Source organism: Glycine soja, chromosome 9 (genome assembly GCF_004193775.1).
Source record: "Glycine soja cultivar W05 chromosome 9, ASM419377v2, whole genome shotgun sequence".
Classification (NCBI taxonomy): domain Eukaryota; kingdom Viridiplantae; phylum Streptophyta; class Magnoliopsida; order Fabales; family Fabaceae; genus Glycine; species Glycine soja.
The window spans coordinates 6,738,836-6,764,939 of record NC_041010.1 but is presented as its reverse complement, the minus strand read 5'-3'; the positions used below and the strand labels follow the sequence as shown (position 1 = coordinate 6,764,939).

The 26,104-nt window shown below is 31.0% G+C and overlaps 2 protein-coding genes across 2 annotated transcripts; both read left to right on the top strand.

Annotated features, from left to right (window-relative positions):
- The first annotated feature begins 8,816 nt into the window (after nt 1-8,816).
- Nucleotides 8,817-16,376, top strand: LOC114425521 (protein Brevis radix-like 4). Its single transcript, XM_028392467.1, has 4 exons — nt 8,817-9,256; nt 13,384-13,519; nt 14,742-15,166; nt 15,979-16,376. Exons 1-4 carry the CDS (start codon nt 8,817-8,819, stop codon nt 16,055-16,057), a joined length of 1,080 nt encoding a protein of 359 aa, XP_028248268.1. The 3' UTR covers nt 16,058-16,376.
- A 3,642-nt stretch (nt 16,377-20,018) lies between these two features.
- LOC114367669 (vacuolar protein sorting-associated protein 2 homolog 1) lies at nt 20,019-25,225 on the top strand. The gene is made up of 5 exons (XM_028324858.1): nt 20,019-20,285; nt 20,793-20,923; nt 24,117-24,221; nt 24,436-24,696; nt 24,801-25,225. The coding sequence occupies exons 1-5, from the start codon at nt 20,249-20,251 to the stop codon at nt 24,936-24,938; spliced, it is 672 nt and encodes a 223-aa protein (XP_028180659.1). The 5' UTR covers nt 20,019-20,248; the 3' UTR covers nt 24,939-25,225.
- Nucleotides 25,226-26,104: the final 879 nt, after the last annotated feature.

The following is a 26,104-nucleotide window of genomic DNA, read 5'->3' as shown; positions in this document are numbered from 1 at the left end:
AGAAGATATACTTAAATAGACATTATACTTTTATTATGTTAACTAGTGTAATAGTCAAAATAAATAATAAAATATAAAATTATTCAAAAAATAATAAACAAAATATAGTGTTGAAATAATAAATTAAATATTATAAGTGGTAAAAAAATATAAAATAGAATAAAAAAAAACCTATCATCTATCATTATCAATGTTTTGATTTATAATGTTAAATTAATAAAATAAATAGTATAATCATTAAATTAAGAAAGTAATATAAAAATATCCAAAACATAATATAAAAAATTAAATAATCAATCCCTATGTTTCTTTTTTTTTCTTTTTTTACTCATTCATATTAAAAATTTCACAATTAAAATATTGTAAAGAAAACCTATCAATGTATTATATGAGAATGAAATAAAATTTAAAATATCATTACCCAAATAAAAAAAAGTTAGTGTGCAAGTTGTAAAAACAAAATGACAGGATTTGCACGTTAGAGCAAAAAAGGAGACGACAAATATATGGATGAGTAAAAAATGAAAAAAAAAGTCCTAATCTATTTGAAAAGGGTAAACAATAAATTTGATAAAAACATTAAGGATAAAAAATAAAAAAATATAAATAGTTAAAAATTAGAAACAATTATTTTAAAAAATGTTACTTCAAGTAAAGTTTAAAAAAAAAATACCAAAAGCTACCGAGAAATTATTAAGAAAAACTTATTTACCAAACAGTTAAATGAACTTTTCAGCTAATAAAAAACTTAAAAACTAACTGAAATGTGTTACGGAACATAATAATTCTCAATTTTGTAACATAATTCAATTTGGAAACAGTTTAATAGAACTTTATATATTTATGGTAATAAATTGAAATTACATTTATTTTGGTCGTTTAAATTTTAATTAAATTATTGCCCATTTTCAAACCCGATTTAACATGATATAGAGAATTATGGCCTAAACAAAATCTGAAAAAAAATTATTATCCTAAAACAATTATCTTAGTTCTGCCCATTTTCAAATCACATTTATTATCCTAAAAAAAATAATTGTCTTAGTTAATTTATTTTTACCCGTGCAATTATCTTAGTTAATGACCTGTGCAATTAGTAGTATAACATTATATTACTAATTTAAAAGTAATAAACTTTGGTTAACATAAATATTAATTTAGTTGTCGTAATTGTTTGTTCTGATTTTAGAATTTTAATAGATTGATTTATTAACGGTTAAAAATTAAAAATAATTAGAAATACAATACAATTTAAAACCGTTTAATTATAACTACCATTAATGTAATTAAATGTAATAATCTGTTAATCTGTAATATTAAAAATTTAAGAATTCATAAACAGGTTGAAATGACACACGACAAAATACGATAGCTTTTCAAGGTTTTTGTTGCAACCATAGTATTGGTATAAAGTTACCTTCGTTAAAAACAATAACAAATATTCTTCTAGGACTTTGAACACATATTTTATATGTATTTTGCTCTCAACATAGTTTTGAAGGTTTGTATGACATGTATCATTATTCGGTGTTTCGTAAATGTTTAGTTCCATTACAAAGCAAGTTCAAAATTTTGATAATTGAACTATCCAGAAATTTCCATTTAATTATACAAAAAATTAGGGGAGATGTTATTGTGCAGGATTTATTAATTAATGGAATGACGACATAAATGAAATTATGATTATGTTTGATAAAATTAACTAAAAAATTAGTTAAAAGCTAGATAGTAAAAAATTAGCTTACTAAATTATTATTAATATTGGATAAAACTAGTGGTTGAAGTAATTGAAAAGTGTAAAATAATGTAAAAATAATAAAATTATAATTTTTTTAAAAAGATTGGATAAATATATTGAGGTTAAAAATGGAAGAAAATATAAAAAGACTAGAAACTAATATGTTAAAAATATTATTTTAAGTAACATTTCAAAAAACGTTAAAAGCTACTAAAAAAAAACTTGATTACCAAACAATCAAACAAAATTTTTAACTAGTAAGAAAAGCTAAAAGCTAAACTAGTTTTTTTTTTAAATTTTTTTGCACATTTTACCACCACTTATTACAAAAAGGGATAAATATCCATTTTAGTCCTTTAAAAATGTGAGTTGATGACAAATAGGTCACTGAAATATGAAAAATTCAAATCTAGTCCCCAAATGTATAAAAAAATGTGATATATTTTGCAGATAATTTAATGACAAATTGATCCCAAAATTTTGCAACTTAATATCAAAATGATTCTAAAAAATACAACTTATTATTAAATTGATCCTTGAATATTACAATTTAATGACAAGATGATCTTACAAATTTAACGACAGAACCAATATTTGTTGCACTTTTGCATATTCGAAGACTAAATTTAAATTTTTCATCTTTCAAGGATCAATTTCTTATCACCTCACACTTTAAGGGACCAATATGAGTATTTACTGAAAAATTAAAGATAAAACAAAATGACGTTGTTTTGTTACTAATATGATGATAAAATGCACAAAAATCAAAATTTTGAATGGTAAAATATGCAAAATGTTAAAACTTGAATGCTAAAATTCGTGAAAAAAAAACTTAAGTGGTAAAATACGCAAAATTATGAAAGTTAAGTGATAAAATTCACAAAAATAATGAAAGTTTGATGATAAAATTTGTAATTAAACCTTTTAAGTATGAAGTTAATTATGTCACAAAAGTAATACTTTTCAATTAAATTTTTATACATACTTTCATATGTTTATATTTTTTTAATATAATTTTAATTTTTGTGATGTTTTATGATTATAATTTTGCTGTATAAAATATCTTTCAATGAATATAAATTTAATTGCTATAGCATTTTTAATCAATATTATTTATTTATCAATTTTTTATATTAATTAAAGTGTGATAACAAACAAGTATAAGTATGAACATTTAGGTATAATAGAAAATCATACAAAATATCTATATCTTAGTAATAAAACAACGAAGCATCCACAAATTTTTGGCAATAAAATAATGATCTCCTCCGGCAACTGCGCTTCAACTCTTCTTCTGTTTTCTTACTCCCGCTTCACCTCTGATAACATGTCAACTCCATGAATTTCCGCTATGATGCAATCCTATCCCGCAAGGGCATTGGGTAGAAGACTCCAAGTATATTCGGCTAGAGATCCAAGGGAAGGCCCTAGGGTTCTCATGAGCCTTAGGGTAGATTTCGAGCCCATGGGCTAAGTATGAGCCCGTTTATCTTTGTAAATATTAGAATAGATTTTTCCTTCGTTTGGGCCTTGTATTTTGGCCATTCTAGTAGTATAGGGTTTTAGCCTTGTATTTTGGGGCATTTTGAGTAGTCTTTGTAGTAAGGACTTTTTTTTGTATTTTCATGTTTTTTGTCATGGGGGTGAGCTTAGCTATTATAGGGGGTGTGTAGCTAAGTTCTAGCTTCTCATCTCAAGGAGGTGAGCTTAGCTATTAGAGAGGTATGTGTAGCTAAGCTCTAGCTTCTTTAGGAATCTTCTTAAGGAAGCTTCTCAAGGAGGTGAGCTTAGTTATGAGAGGGGTGTATGTAGCTAAGCTCTAGCTTCTCAAGGAAGTTTTCTCAAAGAAGCTTCTCAAGGAAGTTTTCTCAAGAAAGCTTCTCAAGGAAGCTACCTAGTCTATAAATAGAAGCATGTGTAACACTTGTTGTAACTTTGATGAATGAGAGTCTTGTGAGACACAACTCAAAGTTCAACTTCTCTCCCTTTTTCTTCTTTCAATTTCGTGCTCTCCCCTCTCTCTTTCTCTCCCTATTTCTTTTCCTTCATTGAAGCATCCTCTCCAAGCTTCTTATCCAAGGCTCATCTTGGTGGTGAAGCTCCTTCTTCTATGGCTTATTCCCTAGTGGATGGCGCCTCCTCTCACCTCTTTTCCTTTGTCTTCCACTGCATCTCCATGGTGGAAAATCACCATTAAAGGACCTCATTGAAGCTCAAAGATCCAGCCTCCATAGAAGCCCCACAAGCACGCTATTATAAAATTCATGTTTCAAAACCCATAGCTTTCTCAATTTTATAATTTGTCCATTTCCGCTTTCTTCCGGGCCTCTTCCTCTCCCTCTTGTGATGAGCTTTTCAAATTTCAAATTTGAATTTCAAATTTTTTGCTTTTATAATTTCCTCTTTCTTCTTCTTTATCTTTTTCCTAGACAAAACTTAGCTATACCGCCCGCTCCATTCAAAATTATTTTTGAGTTGAACCGCTCGCTCCATTTCGAGCTTCGTCACTGTCGACTTCTCGCCACTCCACCTTTCACCACCACGGTCTTGCTGTCACAGATCCTTCCTCATTTCCTCTGATTCCTCCCGTCGTAGATCCAGCTTCGACGACTCTCACGGTAACAACAACAACGATTATCTCGAAGCTTCTCTCCTTCTGTCAGGTTATTCACTCTCACGTTAGTTCTCTCCTAATTGTAGGTGTTTGGCACCACTTATTTAGAAAAATAATTGATTTTTTGCCAACTTCTGGAAAAAAAAAACTTTTGACAACAAAGTGATTATTTTCTCAGAAAAATGGGATCCAAATGTGTGAAGAACTTTTCATTCGATGCTCCAACTACAACAAATGTTGTCATAAGGTTCGTTCTTATTTCACTTTCTTAAACGTTCAATTGTGTGATTTGTAAAAAAAAAATAATTATAACAGGACAAGGCTATGAAGAGGTTTGTGGTGAGGAACATTGTTGAACAGGTTGCAGTCAAAGATGTTCAGGACGCTTGTGTCTATGAACTTAATTTTCTTATTCTTTACCTTTCTTTTTTATTTTTCTTTTTTTGCAGGAGAATTCCACATCCTATTTATTTGGTTTTTTTGAATTTGTTAATTGTAGGAGTTTGACACCACTTATTGGAAGATATAATCGACTGTATATTTTTGCATAATGATCTTTCATCTCTCTTGGAATCCTTTGGACTGCAAACATTATTTTAATTTTTTCCTCATCTTTCTTTTAGTTTTTCTAAGACAACTTTTTGTTTTTTTAGTTAACCTATCATGCATTATTGGAGGGTTGGATTGTTTATTTATTATTTATATATTGTGGTGTTTCAATTTGGTTGAAATTTGAAAGGTTAAGATGATTTTGATGATATATATTTTAGGTAAGTTCGAGCACCGGTACTGTGTTGTGTTGCCTTACATGTTTTCCCTCCATAATGGACTGCCTCCACTCTAAGTCAGCGAGGAAGTTTCCGACGCAGGAAAATATTGTTTTACCTATTGTATTGAACTCACAACTTCTGATTTTAGGAAAATAGAATAGTATTGTTGATTTATTTCATGCTTTTTATGTAGAAACTCTATCATTATGTTTCATTGGTTCATTTTAATAAATTTATATTTTAGAGTTGAGTCTGCTTTTTTATTTTCCGCTTAATTTAGGGTTCAAATCTTACAAACTCCTTGGATTTCAGGGCATGAATCTTTATTTTAAGAGACTTGATGGCCAAGTTGTGATATGTGAAGATTTTTTTGTTGCCATGCGAGATGCTAATGATGCATATTATGTAACTTTCTTGCTATTGTTTGTATTTTTTCCTTCTAATTCCCTACATTTTTTTTACTCATTTTGTATTAACTTATCAACTACCATGCAAGTATTCTCAAGCTGGGACAACTTGTCAAAGTAAATACTTCTTATAATCCAAAAGCACATACTTTTTCTTTAAAAATTAGGTATACAATTATCAACTTTCATTTCTCCTTTTGATTTTTTTAATATGTTTGATGGGGCATTTTTTGCAGTCAAGAGATACCGCCAACTCCAGGGCAATTAGTTAAGGAACCCACATTCATTCATGTTGTAGTGGGTTTGCTTGATTCCACTAGCAAGGACATTCCTCTTTCAATTGTTTATGATTCTATGAGACTCTGCAATTTGTTAGAAGTAATGATCAATCAATCCGCACTACAGTCCTTAGAGTGACCAAGGTTGTTTACAACTTCTCTTTGATATGCATTTCTATCTCATTTTTATTTGATCTCTTTAAGTTAATTATACCTCCTAGACAGGTTTTTGACATATATTATGTAACATTGGGTAATGTTTGATTGTAATTTCCACCTTTCTTCATTTTCCTCTTCTTTAAGGGAAATGAAGTAACATTTGACTGTGAATTCTCTCATCATTTAAATCATGCACTTTTAGGGTTGCAAGTGAACTGAGATCAAAGTTCCTCAACACAGTATGCCCGGTTGTCTGGGATTATTAAATATCTTCTTCATTGTATGAAGAATCTCCTCAATGTTCACCTTTTTTTTCATGTGAAAAATAATAGGAGCTCAGAAGAATATGTCTTCAATCACTCAAACTTGGCCATGCATGCTCTCTCAAGAATGTTTCTCTTGGTATGTTGCATACTAAGATACATTATATATTTTTAATAAAAATTGTTTTAAGTATTAGGCTCAATCTCTCATGGATGTTGCAAAGTTTATTTGTAATAAAAATTGTTTTAAAAAATCTTGATACACTAGATTGATACGACTCAACACTCCATGAAAAACTCATCCAGATTGCTTCTTAGCATACAGGGTCCTGGTTGGCATGACTCAACACTTCATCAAAAAGCTACTCTGATCTCCTTAACAGAACAGAACGTGCCACACATGTGTAGTGTGCATGTAATGGAACAACCTTGGTTTACTATTAAAATTGTTGAACATAATTGCACTAACTAGACTTATCAACCTGCACCGGACCTAATCCATCATCTCTCTTTCTCGTTCTATGATTTGTGTGTAAATAATTCAAATTAAACACAAATGTTGGTGAATATTTTCTTAATTTTTTAATTTTTGGGTTTAATTTTATTTTTTAAATTAAAAAGAAATACTTTGATTTGTTCTCATGTTTTTATTAAATCATTTATCATATGACATTGTCAAGTTGATGCTCCAAATTAGTTTTGCAATTGTTCTTCAATATATTTATTATGAATCCATTTCAATATGTTAGTAGTTTTAGATTTTTACTTCGTAGTTTAGTTTTTTGTAAACAATATACAAATAATATATCTAATGACAATAACCTCAATAAAATTAAATATGTATTTCATTGTTTATAAAATTTTAAAATATGAATAACCATGTATATCATCGAATCTAAATAGACACTATTATTTTATAAAATATATTATATATTTCAATCATATCTGGAAACTATTGTAGTTACTAATATTTATTTTCTATCTTTTATATTTGTTTATTATGGTCATCACGAATCAGGAACACGAATGAAGATAATGTTAGAGAACAAGTATAAGAATAATATCCAATCTCGTGGTGGGTGTTCCATCATCATGCTTATCTTAACCATCATTTGTACATTTACAAAAAATTATATATAAACATAAAATTAAATACTTTTTTATTTTTATTTATTTTTTGGCTTTAATTTTGTTTTCTAAATTTTAAAAAAATACTTTGATTTATTCTCATGTTTTTATTAAATTATTTATCATATGACATTGGTATGCATGTTCCAAATTAGTCTTGTAATTATTCTTTAATATATTTACCATGAATGCATTTTAATATGTTAACAGTTAAATCTTTTATATCTAATAATAATAATAATCTCAATAAAATTAAATACATATATTTTATTATTTATAAAATTTTAAAACATGAATATTACCAAAGTTCAATAAACAATGTTATTTTAAAAAATATATTATATATTTCAATTATATTAATTTTTATTCTCATTTAATTTTTTTTTATACAGTTATCATTAAATGTATATAACTATATTATATATTTAATTTTGTGCCTCCGCACGAGTAGTGAACTTGAACTAATCTAGTTAAAGTTAATGTGGCAATGACCAAGGAGAAGTGCCTTTGAGTCGAAGATTGTGAGGCATAGGCACCAAAATGACCCCACAACAGTGCGAAAGCTTCTAGAGGAGGATTTATCGCCTGCCGATGAAGGCGAGGGATTATGACGCCGCTACACATGGCGTCGCTCCGTGGATGGGTTGAGGTTGCGAAGTGCTTGAGGGAAGAGATGATTTTTCTAGTGCTTTTTAATTTTTAAAATAAAATAAAGATCATAATGATTTTTAGTTGTTTCTATTTTTAATTTAATTATTTTAAAATTAGAAGATTAAGGGAACTTAATGTTTCTAACAAAAAAATTAAGAAAAATATCAGTTCGAAATATTTTAAAAACATAAATAATTAAAATAAAATTTTTTAAACTTTATTATCAAAATAAAATAATAGTGAAACTTAATAAATCAAAATTTACATCAAATTTATTTTTTAAAAGAAATAAGTTAATAAACTTACAAATTTCTTCAGATACATAATTTACTAACTTCCTCCTTAAAAAAAAAAAAGATACAGGGAGTGGAAGTTAACAAATCGTTTTATACACGCACTAATTTAAAGACTTAATTAAATATTAGTACTAAATAATTCCGGGACCTCTGATTTATTTTATTTAGCCTTAATTTGATTACTTTTAAACAAAAGAGAGAGAGAGACAGAGAGAGGGTGAGAATCCCAACCCAAGTTTCCAAGACAAAAAAGCAGATTCCTCTCTATCTCTCTCTCTCACGTAAACAAAAGTTACAAAAAACCAAACACCCCTTCTCCCAATTCCCATTCCCACCAGAATCCTCCATTACTCCGAGACCCAGCACATGCTAGCTCCTTCTTTTCTCATTTCTTTATTTGCAAAATCCACACACCCTAAATTCCTTTCCCTTCGAAGAATCCCTTACATCACCGTAACCCAATAAGAAGTACCTCATTTCGCTATCTCGATCCAAAACACCAGAAAAAAATAATGCTTACGTGCATAGCACGTCCGAAGAAACTCGTCGGCGACTCGGCAGCGAGCGAGGATCCGAGTTCGCGGGGAGTGAAGTCGCTGACGGGTCAGCTGAAGGAGATGGCGCTGAAGGCGTCGGGGGCGTACAAGCAGTGCGGCGGGCCGTGCGCGACGGCGCCGCCGAGTCGAGTGAGTCGCGGCGGCGGAACCGAGTTGGACTCGGAGTCGTCGTCGTCGTCTTCGTCTCGGCGGCGGTGGGGGAAGGAGCTGGAGGCACGGCTGAAGGGGATATCGAGCGGGGAGGGGACGCCGAGCTCGAGCGGGAGGAGGGTGGTGCTGCTGCTTGAAGACGAGGAAGAGCCGAAGGAGTGGGTGGCGCAGGTTGAGCCCGGCGTTTTGATCACCTTCGTGTCGCTTCCCCGTGGCGGGAACCATCTCAAACGGATACGATTCAGGTACGTGCTCGGCCAATGTTAATCGGTTAATTGTTAATTTTTATTTGCGGGCAAATTCCCACCATCTCCTGTATGTTTTTTCTTCTTCTTCGCTGTATATTAATCGGTTAATTGTTAGGTTTGGGTGCCGTTTAGAGTTTGGACGGTGACACTGTAGTAGTGTTAGTTGGTCCATGGTCTTAGATTCGGGCTAGTGGCTGCCCTAGTGATTGCGACAGTAGCTGCTTATTTTTTGTTATTGTTTGATTGTTTATTATTGTTTTATCTGTAAAAATAAAAAAATAATATTAGTATTAAAAAGTTTATAATAATTTATGTATTTTATTTAACTGTTTCAAATGCTCTCACTAATCTGTAACTCATCTCATGCCTACCAATCCTATGGGACCATCCGTTGTCAATGGTTCAATCCAATTAACAATTTCTGTTTTTAAAAATCCTAACATGTAAATTTTATGAGAAAAAAGAGTTAACAGTGTTAAAATGATTTCACAACTCATCTAGTCTCATTAGTATAAAATTTGTTAGTGATGATTAAACTCATTTTATAATTTTTTAAAAAATTACATAATATCTGTCTACTTGCAACATTTTTAGTCATACAAACTATGGCGAAGTTGCTTTAGTCATTTTGTTATCAGTCCTGCAATATTCAGTCTGATTAGGAACAGTGATATAATTAATTTGGGAAATTGTTGGATTGGAAACATTACAAAACTGGTGTAATATAATGTAACTTGGCAAATTTTCTTTAGTGCATAAATGACCTAGTCGATTTAATGAGTACAAATGAACCAATGACTCTCATTCAGAAAAAAAAAAACAATGACTCTTAAGTTTCTTACAGCATTTCTAATAAGAGTTGTTACAGAGTTCTTGAAATTAAAAAAGTTTAATTATTTATTTGCTCTCTCTATACTTATATAATCTAAATATATTTCAGGTTCCATTATCTAAAATTATAGGGACTAAAAGTTAATTAACTCGTTGGTTCGATTTTGATAACAACGCTACATACTAATCTTCTGTTTAAATTACTTTGTTTATATACTCCAGTTGTTTTACTATAAGTTCATATGTTGGTTTTGAGATTAATGCCTTCGGTTTCTTTGTGTTGTTTTGTTTGGTTCATAGCAACTATGAAATTAACAGGGATATGTTGACAAGTATGATGATTGGTTTTATTTTATTTTATTTCACATTAAAATAATTGTTCATTGGTATTGAAAAAAGTATCTAAACTCACTTCAATTTTAAACTCTAATTAAAGTTAAAAAGATGTACTATCTACTCTATATTAAATTGAGGGTTCATTTATTCACTTTAGAAGTAAGTTTATTTTAAGAGATTTGTTTCTTTTATTTTGAACACCTCTGGTTGGTGAAATATAACGTAGTTTGTCATATATTTTTACTAGTATTTAGAGATAAACAATTAATACTTACATACAAGAGGATAAAACTAACAAAAAAAATACTAGAACTTTAATAAAAAAATTGAAAAATGTGACCAGCCTAGGTAATTATTTATGTACCAAAAAAAAAGGTATTTATAAATTTATATTAAAAAATGCAAATGTTTATCAGTTTATAATTGAATGTGTGGATGTAATAATGATCTAACAAATTAATATTTTCTACCAAAAAATGATTTTAGTTTTGTTTCTTAAATTTTATATATGCTGCATTAACATTAATCAAATAGATAACAAAAAATTTGAATTATAAATATATTGTACAAAAAATAGAATATTATTAGAAAAAATCTGCAATATTTTTAAATAATTTTCAATATTTTCTCTTTCAAATTTGCAATTTTAATTCTACCTAAATTTAAAGTGATTTGGGTTGGGCAGTCAATGTTACTTGTGTTGAAAGAAGTAAATTTTAGCAAAGCTTGGTGTGCTACCTCATGATCTGCTTCTTCTAGTTGATGAAGCGGGTGTGATGTATCCATAACGGGGCCTCTAACTTGTCCTATTGTCTTTCACTTTCCTCTTTTACCAAAAAAATAAAAAATGTGTCATGAAAGAAATATCTGTTAGTATTTCTTTTAAAGTGGTTTCAAAGTTAAAAAGTACTTATTAATATAGAAGACGTTTATAAATTGCGCAATGAATTAATAATGAAACATTTACGAATTGAGTGTTAGACCATAGAAAGGCATTTTTAAGTCGCGTGATGCATGTTTTTGCATGAGGTTAGAATGATCTTCAAACAAGCATTTGAGCATATCAGAATGATCCTCCAACAAACATCTGAGGATATTTATTTTCGGAAATAAATCCAAATTTTATAACTTTAGGCTGACAAACAAACCATTGTCTCTATTTTGTTTTGTTAGAAATAGAACTTGGATTGGAACAGGTAACACAAGTTTGATCCTTTTCTTTCTGATCATTATTGTCTATTATGCCATATATGTGATTACTGTGTAGCATCTAAAAACTCCAAATTTTCAACGTCCTAACAAGTGATAATTAATATGAATGAATCGTCCTCTGCATATATGAAAGGATTTAGGTGGGTCCACTTTCCCCTGTTATTTCTCGCCTTTGCCAAAAGCAATCCAAAAAGTGGGTCCAAAAGTAAAACTTACTGTGGCTTGAGAGTGGATGTGGGCCAGAGTTAATTGTCTTTTGGAACCTTTAAAATCGGGTCTTGTCGTTTGGTCGGAGGAAGCTCTTATGCATTATTTTTAGGAAATCAATAAGGATAAAATGGGATAATATTTTTTAAATTTCAGAGTATTTTAAGACATGAATATACAAAAAAAGAATTAAAATGAAAGATGGAAATAGTTATATATATGTAATTTCATTTTCATATATGATGCCAATTGTTTTTATGTTCAAACAGTAAATATATTTTCCACAAACAATAATAGTTATTCTTCATGCTTGCTTGATTTTTCGTAATTTTGTCTTCCTCCTATAACAGTTTTTGTCTTTTAATCTGCAATTTGCTGCGGAATGCTCCCACATCTTTCACTCCATAACTATATACAAGACAAAATGTGAACATCTGCAAGGTGGGGACCTAGTAAAGTTGTAGATACTAGATAGCTAGCAATATCATAGCTTATAGTGTTGTCCTCTTTTTTCCAAATTTTATATTTTTGTCTTTTATCTCATCGTGAGATAAAAGCATCAAATATCAATGGTATCAGTTTATATCTTACGTCCTACTAGGTGACTTGTGGTGCAATCCCAACCAATATGGCTGTAGGGTTGCTGGTGGGTGGGTCAATGTATAAATGATTTTCTCTTTACCTTTTTTTCCTCATGAATTTTAGCTCAGAAATTGAAGTAGATAGGTATTGTTGGGAAACCAAGGGTTAAAATCAAACTTTATCCCAAAATTTTAAATTTCAGATTTATAGTTCTTTCATTTATATATTATTTAATTTTTTTATTCTTATTTCATGTGAAAGTTCACATCACGATCAAATTCCAACACATCTTAAGTTAATATATTAAATCCTAGTGAAACATTTAAATCATTTCTTTGTTTGGCGTGATTAGTGATGTAGTTGAGACTAAAGTTTGGACCCACCTGCTTTCGATTGCTTAGACAACTCCACTGTATGGTCAATGTTGGCCTTAGAACAAACTTTATTTTCCTCACGGAATGATCGGGTTTGCTTTTAATTATTCATCAGAGAATTCTTTGTCAAAAAGCATCTACTCGAGTGACCTAACATAATTGAGAACAGTGTCATGTACCACTGACAATTAAAAATTCTTCCAAGAAAACTTTGGTCAACAAAACATAACATAATCATCATAGCAGCAAATTGCGACTAGTTTCACGGACCACTCCATACATTGGTACACATAGAAAAAGCATAATTGTATAATTAGCAAGATTGAAGAGAAAAAAATGACAACAGAACTGACAAAAAGACAAAAAATGAAAAAGTAGGAAAGGTTCAGCTGTCAATATTTATTTATTTTTTATTATTATTAGACTAAGATATCATTGTTAATTTCAAAATTATATATGTATCATTTTTTTTATCGGTAAATATTAATTATTAGCTAGGATGGTTAGTTACGATAGTTCATATGATATGATGACTTAACAACTGAGTGGTGAACTAAATTAAGGTTTATATTTTATGTATAGCCGTGAGATATTTAACAAATGGCAAGCTCAAAGATGGTGGGCAGAGAACTATGACAAGGTGATGGAACTTTACAATGTGCAAAGGCTTAATCGTCAAGCTTTCCCTCTTCCAACTCCGCCTAGATCTGAAGACGAGGTAACTTCTGAATTTACGCTGTGTGAACTGTTTGTAATTTGGAATGTAGATACAGACGTGTGGTGGTGCAAATACCAACGCTGACTTTATTCTAGTCCTATTAATAGTTTCTCCACTTGAAAAGATTATAGCAGTACTATTTAACAATGAAAATATACTTTTAAATATTTAAAATCATTTTAATTTATAAAGTTAAGTACATCATATAAACATAATAATGTTATCCTTACTCATTTTTCCACAACACTTGACGAGGAAAGAAATAAGAATAGAAGATAGAAAACTGTAAAATCAGTGAAGTATGAGAGAGAATCACAAGAAAATGAGTTGTAAAAAGGTTATCTAGAATTTGAAGTAAGAATAAAGTTATTGAAATAAAAATAGTACTTATTTTGTAGAAAAATGTTTTATGGATAGATATTGGGAGAGAGATACAGATTAAAATATAAATATGATAAAGAAATATGATGTGATAAAAAAAAATAAGAATAAGAATGTAATGGCTACTTTGAGTATCTAAAAATCAGAAATTCTATCTTGTATGGTATGCCATACTTTTTTGTTGTTGTTGTTGAATTATATGTTTGGTTTGTTAGTGACAACTCTGGTGAAGTGTTTGAAAACTATTAGTTTTATATAAGTAAGATTTGGGTTGCTTTTGGAACTCAAATCCAAACATGCATGTCTTTATTGGTGGCTTCCAAGGTTAGCATTACACCAAATTTCCAACCGGGGGAAACAAATATGATCCGTAAGATATAAACCTTTTTTTAGATACATGTGGAATTATCATAGACATCCCCACACCGAAACAAATTAAAAAATATATTAAATATATCAATTCCTTACACAATTACATTGGAATAAATTAGTTTTCTACATGCGTCTTTCTTTATATCTAATAAATTATTTTCTCATCACAAAAATGTGGAATTATTTTTCTTTTTCTGTTCAGAAAAAACTTACGATATTGCTAATAAATTACGTTTATTTTAAATTCTTTGGGTTTTTTTGTATTTATTCAGCAAAAAAATCCCAATAATTTAAAATAAACGTAAAACTAGTTTTTATTTATTCTCCCACCCTAGAAGCCACCTGTCTTTGTTACAGTTATATGCTTTTGCCATCCCTGTCTTCATGTTTTTCATAGTTACCAAGATGAAACTTTTGACCACATTTTTTTATTCTTCTTGATTTGCTTTTCTGTGTGGGCTGAACGCAGAGTTCAAAGCGTGAATCAATAGAAGATTTCCCAGTGACACCTCCACTGAGCAGGGAAAGGCCACCATGTAACTTATTCCGTGCAGGAGGAGGAGGGATGGGAATGGGGTACTCATCCTCAGATTCATTTGATCATCACTCAATGCAATCATCCCGGCATTACTATGACCCCAATGACGTTAACTCAACCCCAAAAGCTTCTTCCACCATTAGTGCTGCTGCCAAGACAGATATCTCATCATCAATGGATGTTGATGCTTCCATAAGAAGTAGCTCTTCTAGAGAAGCTGATCGCTCTGGGGACCTGTCAATCAGCAATGCCAGTGACCTTGACACTGAATGGGTTGAGCAGGATGAGCCTGGGGTTTACATCACCATCAGAGCTCTCCCAGGTGGCAAAAAGGAGCTCAGACGAGTCAGGTTCAGGTATGCTTGCTACAAATTTTGTGTCTTTAGACCAACACAGGTTATAAATAAGGTTTTAAAGATCTATGACTAGTTGGTAATTGACATAAAGCTTTATGACCAAATGCTCCCCCATTTTTCATGATGAAAGTAAAGTTGAATTACAAGTTATATAGTGAGCATGGTTCATGATTCATGCTTCATCAGCTTAAGTTTTTTAATTTTTGAAATGATGGCCTTTGACAATGATTGTTCATAGTAGTTTATGGATCATGCATAAAGTCTAGGTTATCTAGCTTGATTGTTTGACCAGGTAAAAAAAGAAAAGTAAATCACCGTTTTTTCCTTTGACAACTGTACGATTAATTTTCTCACCATCCTACAAAATTTGGTCAATCCTCCTACAACATTGAACTGATTGTGTCACAAGGGCCAGACAACTATCTGTATCTTCAAATGGGTTGAAATGCAATCTTGCCTTCACAGCTTCATTTAGAGAAGCCACACTGGTCAATAGAACTCAGGATTATCTGCTTATGGGATTGACAAATAATTCAATCTAGCATTAGTCCTGAACTCGCTGACAGTACCTTTGTTTTAAGCCTGTGGAATGTAGTGTACAAATCATAGTAGAAGTTTTTACAATCAGACTAGAGTCAGTTTAAAGTCAAAACTGACATCAAAGTTCAAATTACTACTCTGATGCTTTATATGTTGTATTCTGATTTGTCTGCTGTTAGCCATTCTGCTCTCAATTTCATTAGCATGTTATAATTCTCATGTAGAACTGTATGAAATTTATTTCTTTTGGTGTTTCCTCATATTTGATGCAGTCGAGAAAAGTTTGGTGAGATGCATGCTAGACTGTGGTGGGAAGAGAACCGTGCCAGAATACATGAACAATACTTGTGAGAATTCTCAAAGGGGTGGCTGCAGATGGTTCACAAAATGTGGAGGTGGTGTTTCTTATTAATTTGCTTAGTTTATATTTTTGCTATATAAAGTCTCTTCCATAGAGGATCAGATGTTAGAACTAGTGCTACTTGCACCTCTACCTTGGGCTATATATACCTCTAGTTATTCTCTTGAATCTAGGGAGTAAATGTAGCTTCTGTTAGTCAGAGTAGCTATTGTTTTGTCGAAGCTTATAAGTAATGGGTGTAAATTATATAGCTGTTGAAATTGGATACAGAGAATGAATCTACTTCATTTTCTTTTTGTTTCTTAAGCATCCAACTTGCAACTCCTACATTCAGATCAGATGTATGTCATAATAAATGAACTTGCATGAGCCAATAGTGAGAGAAAAAAAACTAGTTTTGTGATCTGATTAACAATTATAGCATTGTTCTGAGGACACCGATTAAAGAATAAAATATGAACAACTTTTATGAACAACTGCAGAGTTCGTGTGTGAGAGAGATTAAACCGAAATCCCTTCAGCCAAACCTTCCCGGCAAAAGGTTTACCCAAATCTATGTCGACATAAACACACACATGAGCAAAGTGCACACGTCAAACATCCAAAGTATGGTTATCCACCTTGATAAGTCGACCTACTTACTACAGAAGCAAGTTCCAACAAAATGCTTTCATCATAATAAACAAGATTCAAACCTGGGAAGCAAATCCACACATTAGTTTTTTTTTGCCAATTTTGGCTATTGGAAAATTAAATTTTGGAAACCAAATTTGCACTATAAGGTAATGATCATAGATCATCCATGTGTCACACCCTCCATGGCTTTTGCTCAATCATTTTCTATATTGAATTTCAGGCTATTGCTTCCTGCACCTCCTTGGGGAGATATTCAATTAGGATTTTATAGTGGTATTCAATTAAGATTTTTAAACATGATAAAAAAATCTTATGATATTCAATGAACACTTTAAGGATTATTTTTTTACGACAATGAAATTCGATGGTATTCAATTGAGATTATTCACAACTTAAAAGAAGTTTTATGGTATTCAAAATCATACATATTTCAGTTGATTATTGTCTAGGATGAATTTCGATAAACTTTATGTAATTTTTTAGTAAAAAAAAATATAAATATCACACTCACTAAACAATCTCATTTAAATCTTTGAAATTTTGCTAGAATTTATTTCTTTTTCTATCAGTTTTCAGATAATCTCTCCTGCTCCACACAGCCACACCAATCATAATACAAAATACATTATTCATCAACGACCTCTCCTCTGATAAAAACCAATCACAAAAACTAGCACTAATAATTTGCTTTATTAGCATTCAAACCTGACCATCTCTGTTGATGCTAGTTTCTGATATTTTCCAATAAAATATTATGCAGTCCCCTAAAGCAAGCATATCTCCTTCTTTATGAATGTCCTCATGCCCACCACCTAGTAAAAAAACCACAAAACCCTCAACCAACTCCTTCTTCCCTTATTATACAAAAAAAAAAACCTATTAGTTAATTCATCTATAACTATTATAAAGGAAATATTTCATTTGATGTCATATTTCTTCTGAATATTTTTATCATCAACTGTTATAAAAGAAATAATCCCATTAAGTGTCATCTTTCTTTTAGACACTTTTATTCTCAATTATTATAAATTACTATAACATTTTATTTTAACTTCCAACAATACTTATTTCTTTCCAAATCAATTACACCCAATTATGTATATAGGTAACCTGCAAGTTTAAGCACATAGATTATTTTTTGAATTAGTAAATAATAATAAAAATATTAATTGTGAGAGAATGAAAGGGATAAGCTACAGAGAGGACCACCGCTAGATTTTGTCTCCAAACTACGATCATGGGCTTCTTTTCCTAAGCCCAGAAAGGAATCATAACTCAGAGAGGCCCATTATTGCAAAATGAATAATTTTTCTTTTGTTGTGATTTCTGTGTTGGTAATTAATGCAAAATGAAAAATCAGATATTAGGATATTAAGTTGCGTTTAAGGAACGGTTCAGTCAAATCATGCCTATAATTTTCATTTCTAAGTATAAAATTCGTAAACAAAATATATATTACGTAGGATCATATTTTAAAGGTTAAAATATATTTTTAATTCTTACTTTTTACTCAAAATATATTTTTTTTATTTCTGTTAAATTATTTTGATTCCTTAACTCAAATTTGAGTTAATATTGTTCTTTTATTATAACATTCATTTTTAATTTTAGGACATAATTTTAAATCTTTTTTATTAATTCAAGACATAAAAGTTGTCTCATTAAATTCACTTATATAAAAATTATAAAATATAAAAAATATTAAAACTAAAAAGGCCATAACCAAGATTAAAATTATGTGAAAAAATATGTCTTGCAAACAACTAAAAAACTAAAAGAATCTAATATAAAAAAAATCGATTGTCATAATATTTTATTTAACTTCCAACCATAGTTATATCTTTTAAGTACAAGTTACATCTAATTAATAATAATAATAATAATAATAATAATAATAGTAATAATAATTTCTTTTGTTACTTTTAAAAAGTATTATTAGAAAACAAAAATGATAATTTTGTATCTGTTGTTTAAATCCAAGAAGAGGAACCAGCAGAAAAAAAAAGACACTGATGGAGAAAAAGGATAGTATACAAGGACATATATTAATAAATAAACTATTTAGGAGATGTTTGTTTAATGAATTATTCATTTATTCCCAAGAATAAAAGATGTGGAAAATTATATCACATTTGTTATGAGGTTGTAAAAAAGTTAATCCTGGACATATTTTATTTTTGGAAAGGACATAATCTCATATTATATCAATTGGTTCCAATAGAGGAGGTGGAGAAAAATTATTCCCATGAGACATGAATACATCTTCATGAATAAAAATTCATATATATCCTTTTACTAACCATTACTCTACCACTCTTTGTTGTTCCTTCATAATGCATGCTTAAATATTTTCAATCTCACAAATTTCATTCCTGCCCAATTAATGTCCCCGCAATTTGTTTTAGTGTTAATTTTATTTCTACATCTTATGATAATTTTTCCTTTTCTTCCAATGTTCATTTTTTAATAGGCAATTTTTGTTTTTTTTTTTTCATTTATCGTAATCATCCAACACATGGAGAGGAAATAAGTGTAATGAAAGTTTTTGTAATAAGGATATTTTAATAATTATAATATATATTCCCAAAAAAAATAACTCAATCAAACATATGTTTTAATCATATTCATGTGAATATAAAAAATAATCTCCATCAATTTTAATAGTTGATAAAACATATTTTTTAATAATACACGAGAATAATATTATATTCCCAAGAAAAATTATTCTTGTGACTTAAAAAATTATTCGTGAACAAACTCCCTCACAAAGACTTATAAAATCATATTAATTTTTCTATTCAAACCTCATTATTTTTTTGTTATTTTTTTTCATTGACTCCAATAATTTTTTACTATTTTTTTACATCTATTAAATCATTTCAAATCTTATAAAATTTATGAAATATTTTTAAATTTCTTAATATGTAAATTCATTAAAATTGAAACTTAAAATATTAATAATAAAAAGTCTTTTAAAAAATTCTAATAATCACAACATTCCTTCGAGGTCTTTTAGCATGTTAAAATAATTTTTTAAAATCCGAATAAAATACAAACCTAACTCAAAGTCTGTTAGTGTGTGTTTAGTAATCAAGAAATAAAAGAGAAAAACTATGAGAAAATTTCAAAATTTTGTGTGGATCACATCTCTGTTCTTCTCTTTTTTACTTAAAATATTTTACAGACTTTTTTTTTTTTTTCATTATTTACTCTTCACTATCAAATTCACCCGCAACCATACCCACCCCTAGGGTGTGGTTATTTCGAGGAAACTAAGTAACTAACTGAGTAACTACGCAACGGTGGGTCCGACACCGAGTGCAGCACGTGTGGAAAACGACGGAGATCATGGTTCGTTGATGATTCCTCGTTTCAACGCTTACCGCGTAAGCAACCTCAACCTGTGATCAAACCAAAAGCATCATCACCAAATCCCAAACGCATATCATAACAACGGGATCGGAGGCTAATCTATTAGGCGCTGTTCTCTCGTCTTCTACAAAATTTTCTGTTCGATCTCAACCAAGGTTGTTCCTTCCACCGCCATGAGTTTCATCTTCGGAAAGCGAAAAACACCCGCAGGTTTGTTCATCATCGCGTTCTCTGTCGAAAATAAAAAATGATTTTTTAAAATGGGGTTGCTCAATTTTGATGGTAGAGTTATCCCCATCATCATTTTTTTTTTTTACATTTTCTTTAATTTATGTTCAATTCGACATAATCAGATGTACCGCAAAACCTTTTCGTTTATGCAAATATTAAATTCTTTGCTTTTCTTTCTTGTGTGGTTGTTGTTTTGCAGATTTAACTAATGATTTGTTCTATTTTATGTTCTTGTTAGCTTTTGTCTCCTAGTTCTGATAAGATTCAGAAATTGCCTTATGATTTATATTTTGTATCCCTTTTCTTTTCAATTTCGATTATGCTTTGTAACTATGAGAATCATAATTCATAATTTTGATGAACTACTTGCTGGCTCGTTTAGTTGTGTACCTGATTCAAATGGGGGTGTCTTTGTGAGGGTATTGCAATTATGAAATACTGCATATTGATTTCGTAGTACATGACCATGAAGTTTGTGACTTTCAGAGCTTCTGCGGGAAAATAAGAGGATGCTGGACAAATCAATCAGAGAAATTGAGCGCGAGCGGCAAGGCTTGCAAACGCAAGAGAAGAAATTGATTGCGGAGATAAAGAAAAGTGCCAAACAGGGCCAGATGGTACAGTGACTGTGTGTTAATTGTGTATTATTTGCCTTTTGTTTTTAATGGTATGTATGGTGAACATGTCTTACTGTGAATATGTTAGTTTAGCTGTTTTTCGATGCAAGTTTAAAACACCCAACCTCTGCTGTCTGGTAGAGAATTTGGATTGGAATTTGCTGCTCTTTTTTAGAAAGAAGGAAGAGGGTCTGATTGTGTTGGCGGCTGAGATGATATTATTTATTTATTTTTTTCTTGTTCTTATGATTTCCTTGTTCCTTGCTGTGTGGGTTGTTTGTTATTGATAGTTGTGGTTTGGGAAATTGTATTACTTAATGTTATCACTTGTATTAACTAAGATATATATTCACATTGATTTTGAGGATGAAACTTTTTGTTGTTGCTGTGCTTGTCACTGGGAATTGCTTTCCTAGTGCTGTTGCAGACTCAATATGATACCTGTTTTCCTAATGCATCAGAAGTTTTGTTTTTCCTTTTGAAAATGTTACCTTTCTGCAGCACTGGAATCCTTCTTTCATTGGGTGTCTTGAATGTGTTTTCCACTTCAATTTCCATTTTCAATTTTGAAATTCTTAGTCTACCATGTCATTTATTTGCAACATTACACAATTTAGGGAAAATATGAGAATTATGTTGTTGAATCATGTATACTATATTGGTGAATATATATAGTTGAGGTGTATCTCAGTCTCAGCAAGATACAGCCATACAGGTCAAATCAATGGTGAAATTCCTTTCACCGAACTATTCAGGTCAAATCCTGCATATTCCTCTCTTAATATGATCGGGGGTGTGAGTGTGCCTGCTATCCTTTCTTGTTACTCATTCCACAGAGTGTATATTTCTTGGCTACTCAACAAGTCAACAAGGCTACAAGTGCCTTTCTTCTGATGGGAGGCTATAAATTTCCAAGAATGTTTTATTCAATGAAATCCTGTCTATTCCTCTATCCCTGACTTTATCCCCAACCATCTTCCACTTCCTCATCTCTTCCTTTTCCACCATTTCTTCTCATTCTCACATTGTTCTGCCTCCCTCTTCTTCCACTGCCTCTTCTGATTGTCAGGATGTCCTCAACATATGTACTGATCCTCCTTGCCACTCATCGAATGCAGACTAGATGAAGTCTAGCATCTACAAACCTCAGCCTTTATCTACTCTCTTGTCACACGGGAACCCTCTTCTGTTTAGAAAGCTCAATATTCAGCTCTTCTTGCCAATTAGTACCCCTTCCTTCTCACATGCAAGCAAGAGGATGTGAAGAGGTTTTTCAGGTCAAAGAAAACTCAGATGGCTCAATCAATAAAAATAAGGCTCAGCTTGTTGCAAAGGGATTTCATCAACATGGTTTTGACTATAAAAATACCTTTTCTCCGGTAGTTAAGCCTGTCACTATCCGAGACATAATTTTGCTTTAACAAATAAATGACCAATACAACAACTAGATATTAAAAATGCTTTATGTGGTCCAGCCTTCACAACTTGAAGCTGTTGACAAAGCTCTTCTATGCAAAGTCCACAAAGCATTATATGGAATAAAACATGCCCTACTTGAGATGTTCTCTAATGTGACTCATCTCTATTCATATTAACCACTTTCAGCCGCTTTATTTACATCTTAGTCTATCTTGATGACATTTTAATCACAAGGGAAATACTCATCCTCATTCAGCAGCTGATAACTAATCTTAACTCAATTTTTCCCCTTAAACAATTGGGTAACATCAACATAGATTACTTCTTGGGAATTGAATTTAAATATTTCTGTAGTGGCTCCATCCTCTTATGTCAAAGGAAATATATTTATGATCTGCTTGCTGAATCCAACAAGTCAACAGAAAAGGGAATTTCTACACCCCATGATTGGAGGTTCCAAACTCTCCCATGTTTGGATCAGACTATGTTCAGGACCCCAGCATCTACATATTAATTGTTGGAGCTCTTCAATATGCAACAAATGTTAGGCAAGAAATAAGCCACAGTTTAGGCATGCCAGTTATTATCTCAGCCCCTTTACAATCATTGGAATATAGTCAGGCGGATTCTTGGATACTTCCAAAGCATGATCAACTATGGGTTACCTTTTCAACCCGCTTCTGATCTCAAATAGCTAGCCATACACCCATTCTGTGATGCTGATTGTCCTCAGACCCAGATGGTGGAAGATCAACATCTGGGGCATGCATTTACCTTGACCAGAATCTGATCTCATGGTAGTAAAAGAAGCAGACCTTGATTGCTTGCTCTATTGCAGAAGCCGAATATCACAGCTTGGCAATCACTACAACTGAGGTCCTATGATTCAGTCTCTTCTACAAGAATTACAAATTCCTATTGTAACCCCTGTTGTCTACTGTGATAACTACCTAAGTACTGTCACTGGCTTATAATCCATTAATTAACTGTTGTATGAACTCATGGAATTGGACCTCTGCTTCGTAAGAGAAAGGGTTAAAAGTCTCAGTGTTTGTCATATACCAGCTCATGATCAGATTGTTGTTATACTTACCAAACTTAGGCAACGCCAGATTTTGTGATGTAAGAAGCAAACTCAAAGTGGTTGAACAATTTTTTAATTGTTGAGCCTACTTGAGTTTGAGTGGACACTGCTAGAGTAGAAACACAGTGTTAGCTATTAGCTTAACTTATTTGTTCTGCTAGGTAGTTGCAGTAGTTACAGATGTAACAGTCAATTGATAATTAACTGATTGCCAGACTGGCATTATTCATGATTATTGTTCAGATCTAGTGGTTAGTCAGGATAAATTTAATCTGAATCATCTGTAAATAAATACCATTGTATCCCTCTTAAAATAGCATGATGAGATCATTCTAATTTGCTTGAGGAACTCTCCTCTTTTCCTTTTTTTTCCTCTGTTCTCTTGTTTATCTCAATTTCTATCTACTACAGGATTCTAATTTGAAAAGTAGTATGGCATTAAATTGTGAAATGTTAACTAATGTGGTTCCTCTAGATAGTGGAACTGGCTTGCTCATGATGAAATCTAGTTTCGTTTCAATGTTTTTTACCGACAGGTTTAGAATTTTACCCCAAATCTATATTTGTCTGTAATGCCTTAACGTGTTTATCTGCTGTTTATAGTTAAATTTTTATTTAACCTTTAAGGTGGGTGGCAAATGTTTCACTTTCACCAAATGCCAATATTGTATTTCATGTAATGTTGTCCAGGGAGCTGTTAGAGTTATGGCAAAAGATCTTGTTAGAACAAGGCATCAGGTTGAGAAATTTTATAAGCTAAAATCTCAGCTCCAAGGTGTATCACTCAGAATTCAGGTATGCTATTGTGGTGACTGTATCTATTTCTTTGTAATTTGTTCTAGCATATATGGTTAATATAGGATAATGGTTCTTCCCTAAGATTCATGGCATTTTGTTTTTATTGGTATATAACTAACTGGCCAACAGTCTCAAAACTTTTATCAAAACAGATGTGTCTTTTGATATTCAAGTACTAAAAGGTAGTTTCTTTTGTAATACAATTGTTCAGACTTTGAAATCAACACAAGCAATGGGTGAGGCTATGAAAGGCGTGACAAAGGCCATGGGGCAAATGAATAGGCAGATGAACTTGCCATCATTGCAGAAAATCATGCAAGAATTTGAGAGACAGAATGAGAAGATGGAATTGACATCTGAGATGATGGGAGATGCAATAGATGATGCTTTGGAAGGAGAAGAAGATGAAGAGGAAACTGAAGACCTAGTTAACCAAGTTCTTGATGAGATTGGCATTGACATTAACCAAGAGGTATGCTTATGGTTTCCCCCATTCAACATCTCTTTTCACCCAAAAAAGTAAATGACCGGGTCACTATAACAAAGTCTAATAAGTTTTTTGTTTGATGTATACAGCTTGTAAATGCACCATCATCAGCTGTTGCTGCCCCGGCTGCAAAGACAAAGGTACCACAAGTTGAAACGACTGGGAATGATGATGGAGGGATAGATAGTGATTTACAGGCAAGGTTAGACAATTTAAGAAAGATGTAATCTTTCCTCTATGATATCAGGGACTCTAGTTTTACTGGGAAAATTGATGCTCATTTGTACCATATAGCATAATTGAGAAGTTGTGCGAGGATTTGATGAACTCATGGTTATAAAATGATGGTTTTCTTAAATAAATAGTGTTGTGTAACATGGAGTATCCTTTGAATTATTTATTTTTGTAGTAACAGTGTGTAGGTTGTGTATCTAATGTACATATCGATTGATATTTTGATGTGCACTGATTCTCTTCGTGCATAAAGTAAATTGTTGTCAAAATGGGTTTTTAAGATGTGTGTAGTTGTAGGGATATTATAAAAATGGAATAATGTCCCGTGACTCTGAGAATATCTTCAAATGACAGTATATATCAACGTGGGAATTTTAATTCTAGTAATGTAATTTGCTTATTGAATTAGTATTGAATCCAAACTCTGCTCAGACTATAAAATGGAAGGTTTTTAAAATTGAATTGGTCATTGAATCGGCCAAAGTTTAAAGGTTTAATTATAATTGAATTGTGGTTGAATAAGATAGTAATAATTAAATAGTTTATGCAATAATACTAAATAAATATAATATCACATTTGACATACTGTAATATATATTTTTAATCTAATACAAATAACACTAATTTATTTTAATAAAAATGATATTTTTAATAATTAAAGACTTAAATTAACGCCATTTTTTTTATCAATGGATTAACTATTGTCAAACTTTTATACAGTTGAAAGAGTATCACGTTTAACTTTAGAATAACATGAATATTCTTTTTTAATCACTGAAAATTTAAAAATATGAGTTTAAATAATTTTTATCAAAAAATTATTTAAATAAGTCATAAAAAACTTATTAGAGTAACAGGTTATTACATAAATCTAAATAAACTTCCTAAAAACTCTTATATTTATCCGTTAATTTTATTGCAAAGGTGTCTAAACTAATTAATGTTACTTTAATGGCTTTTTAAACAATATTGAATATTTTTTTGATGTGTGAACTCCCGGGAAGAAGAATTAAAATCGTTTCTGGAAAATAAAAGTAGATGTCACTAATTTTTATTTTTATTTTTTACAAATAGATGTCACTAATTATGCATAGCATATAGTTCAGTTTGTAATCTTCATTTTTTTTTTTTGGCAAAATTATATTTTTATTTCTCAGTT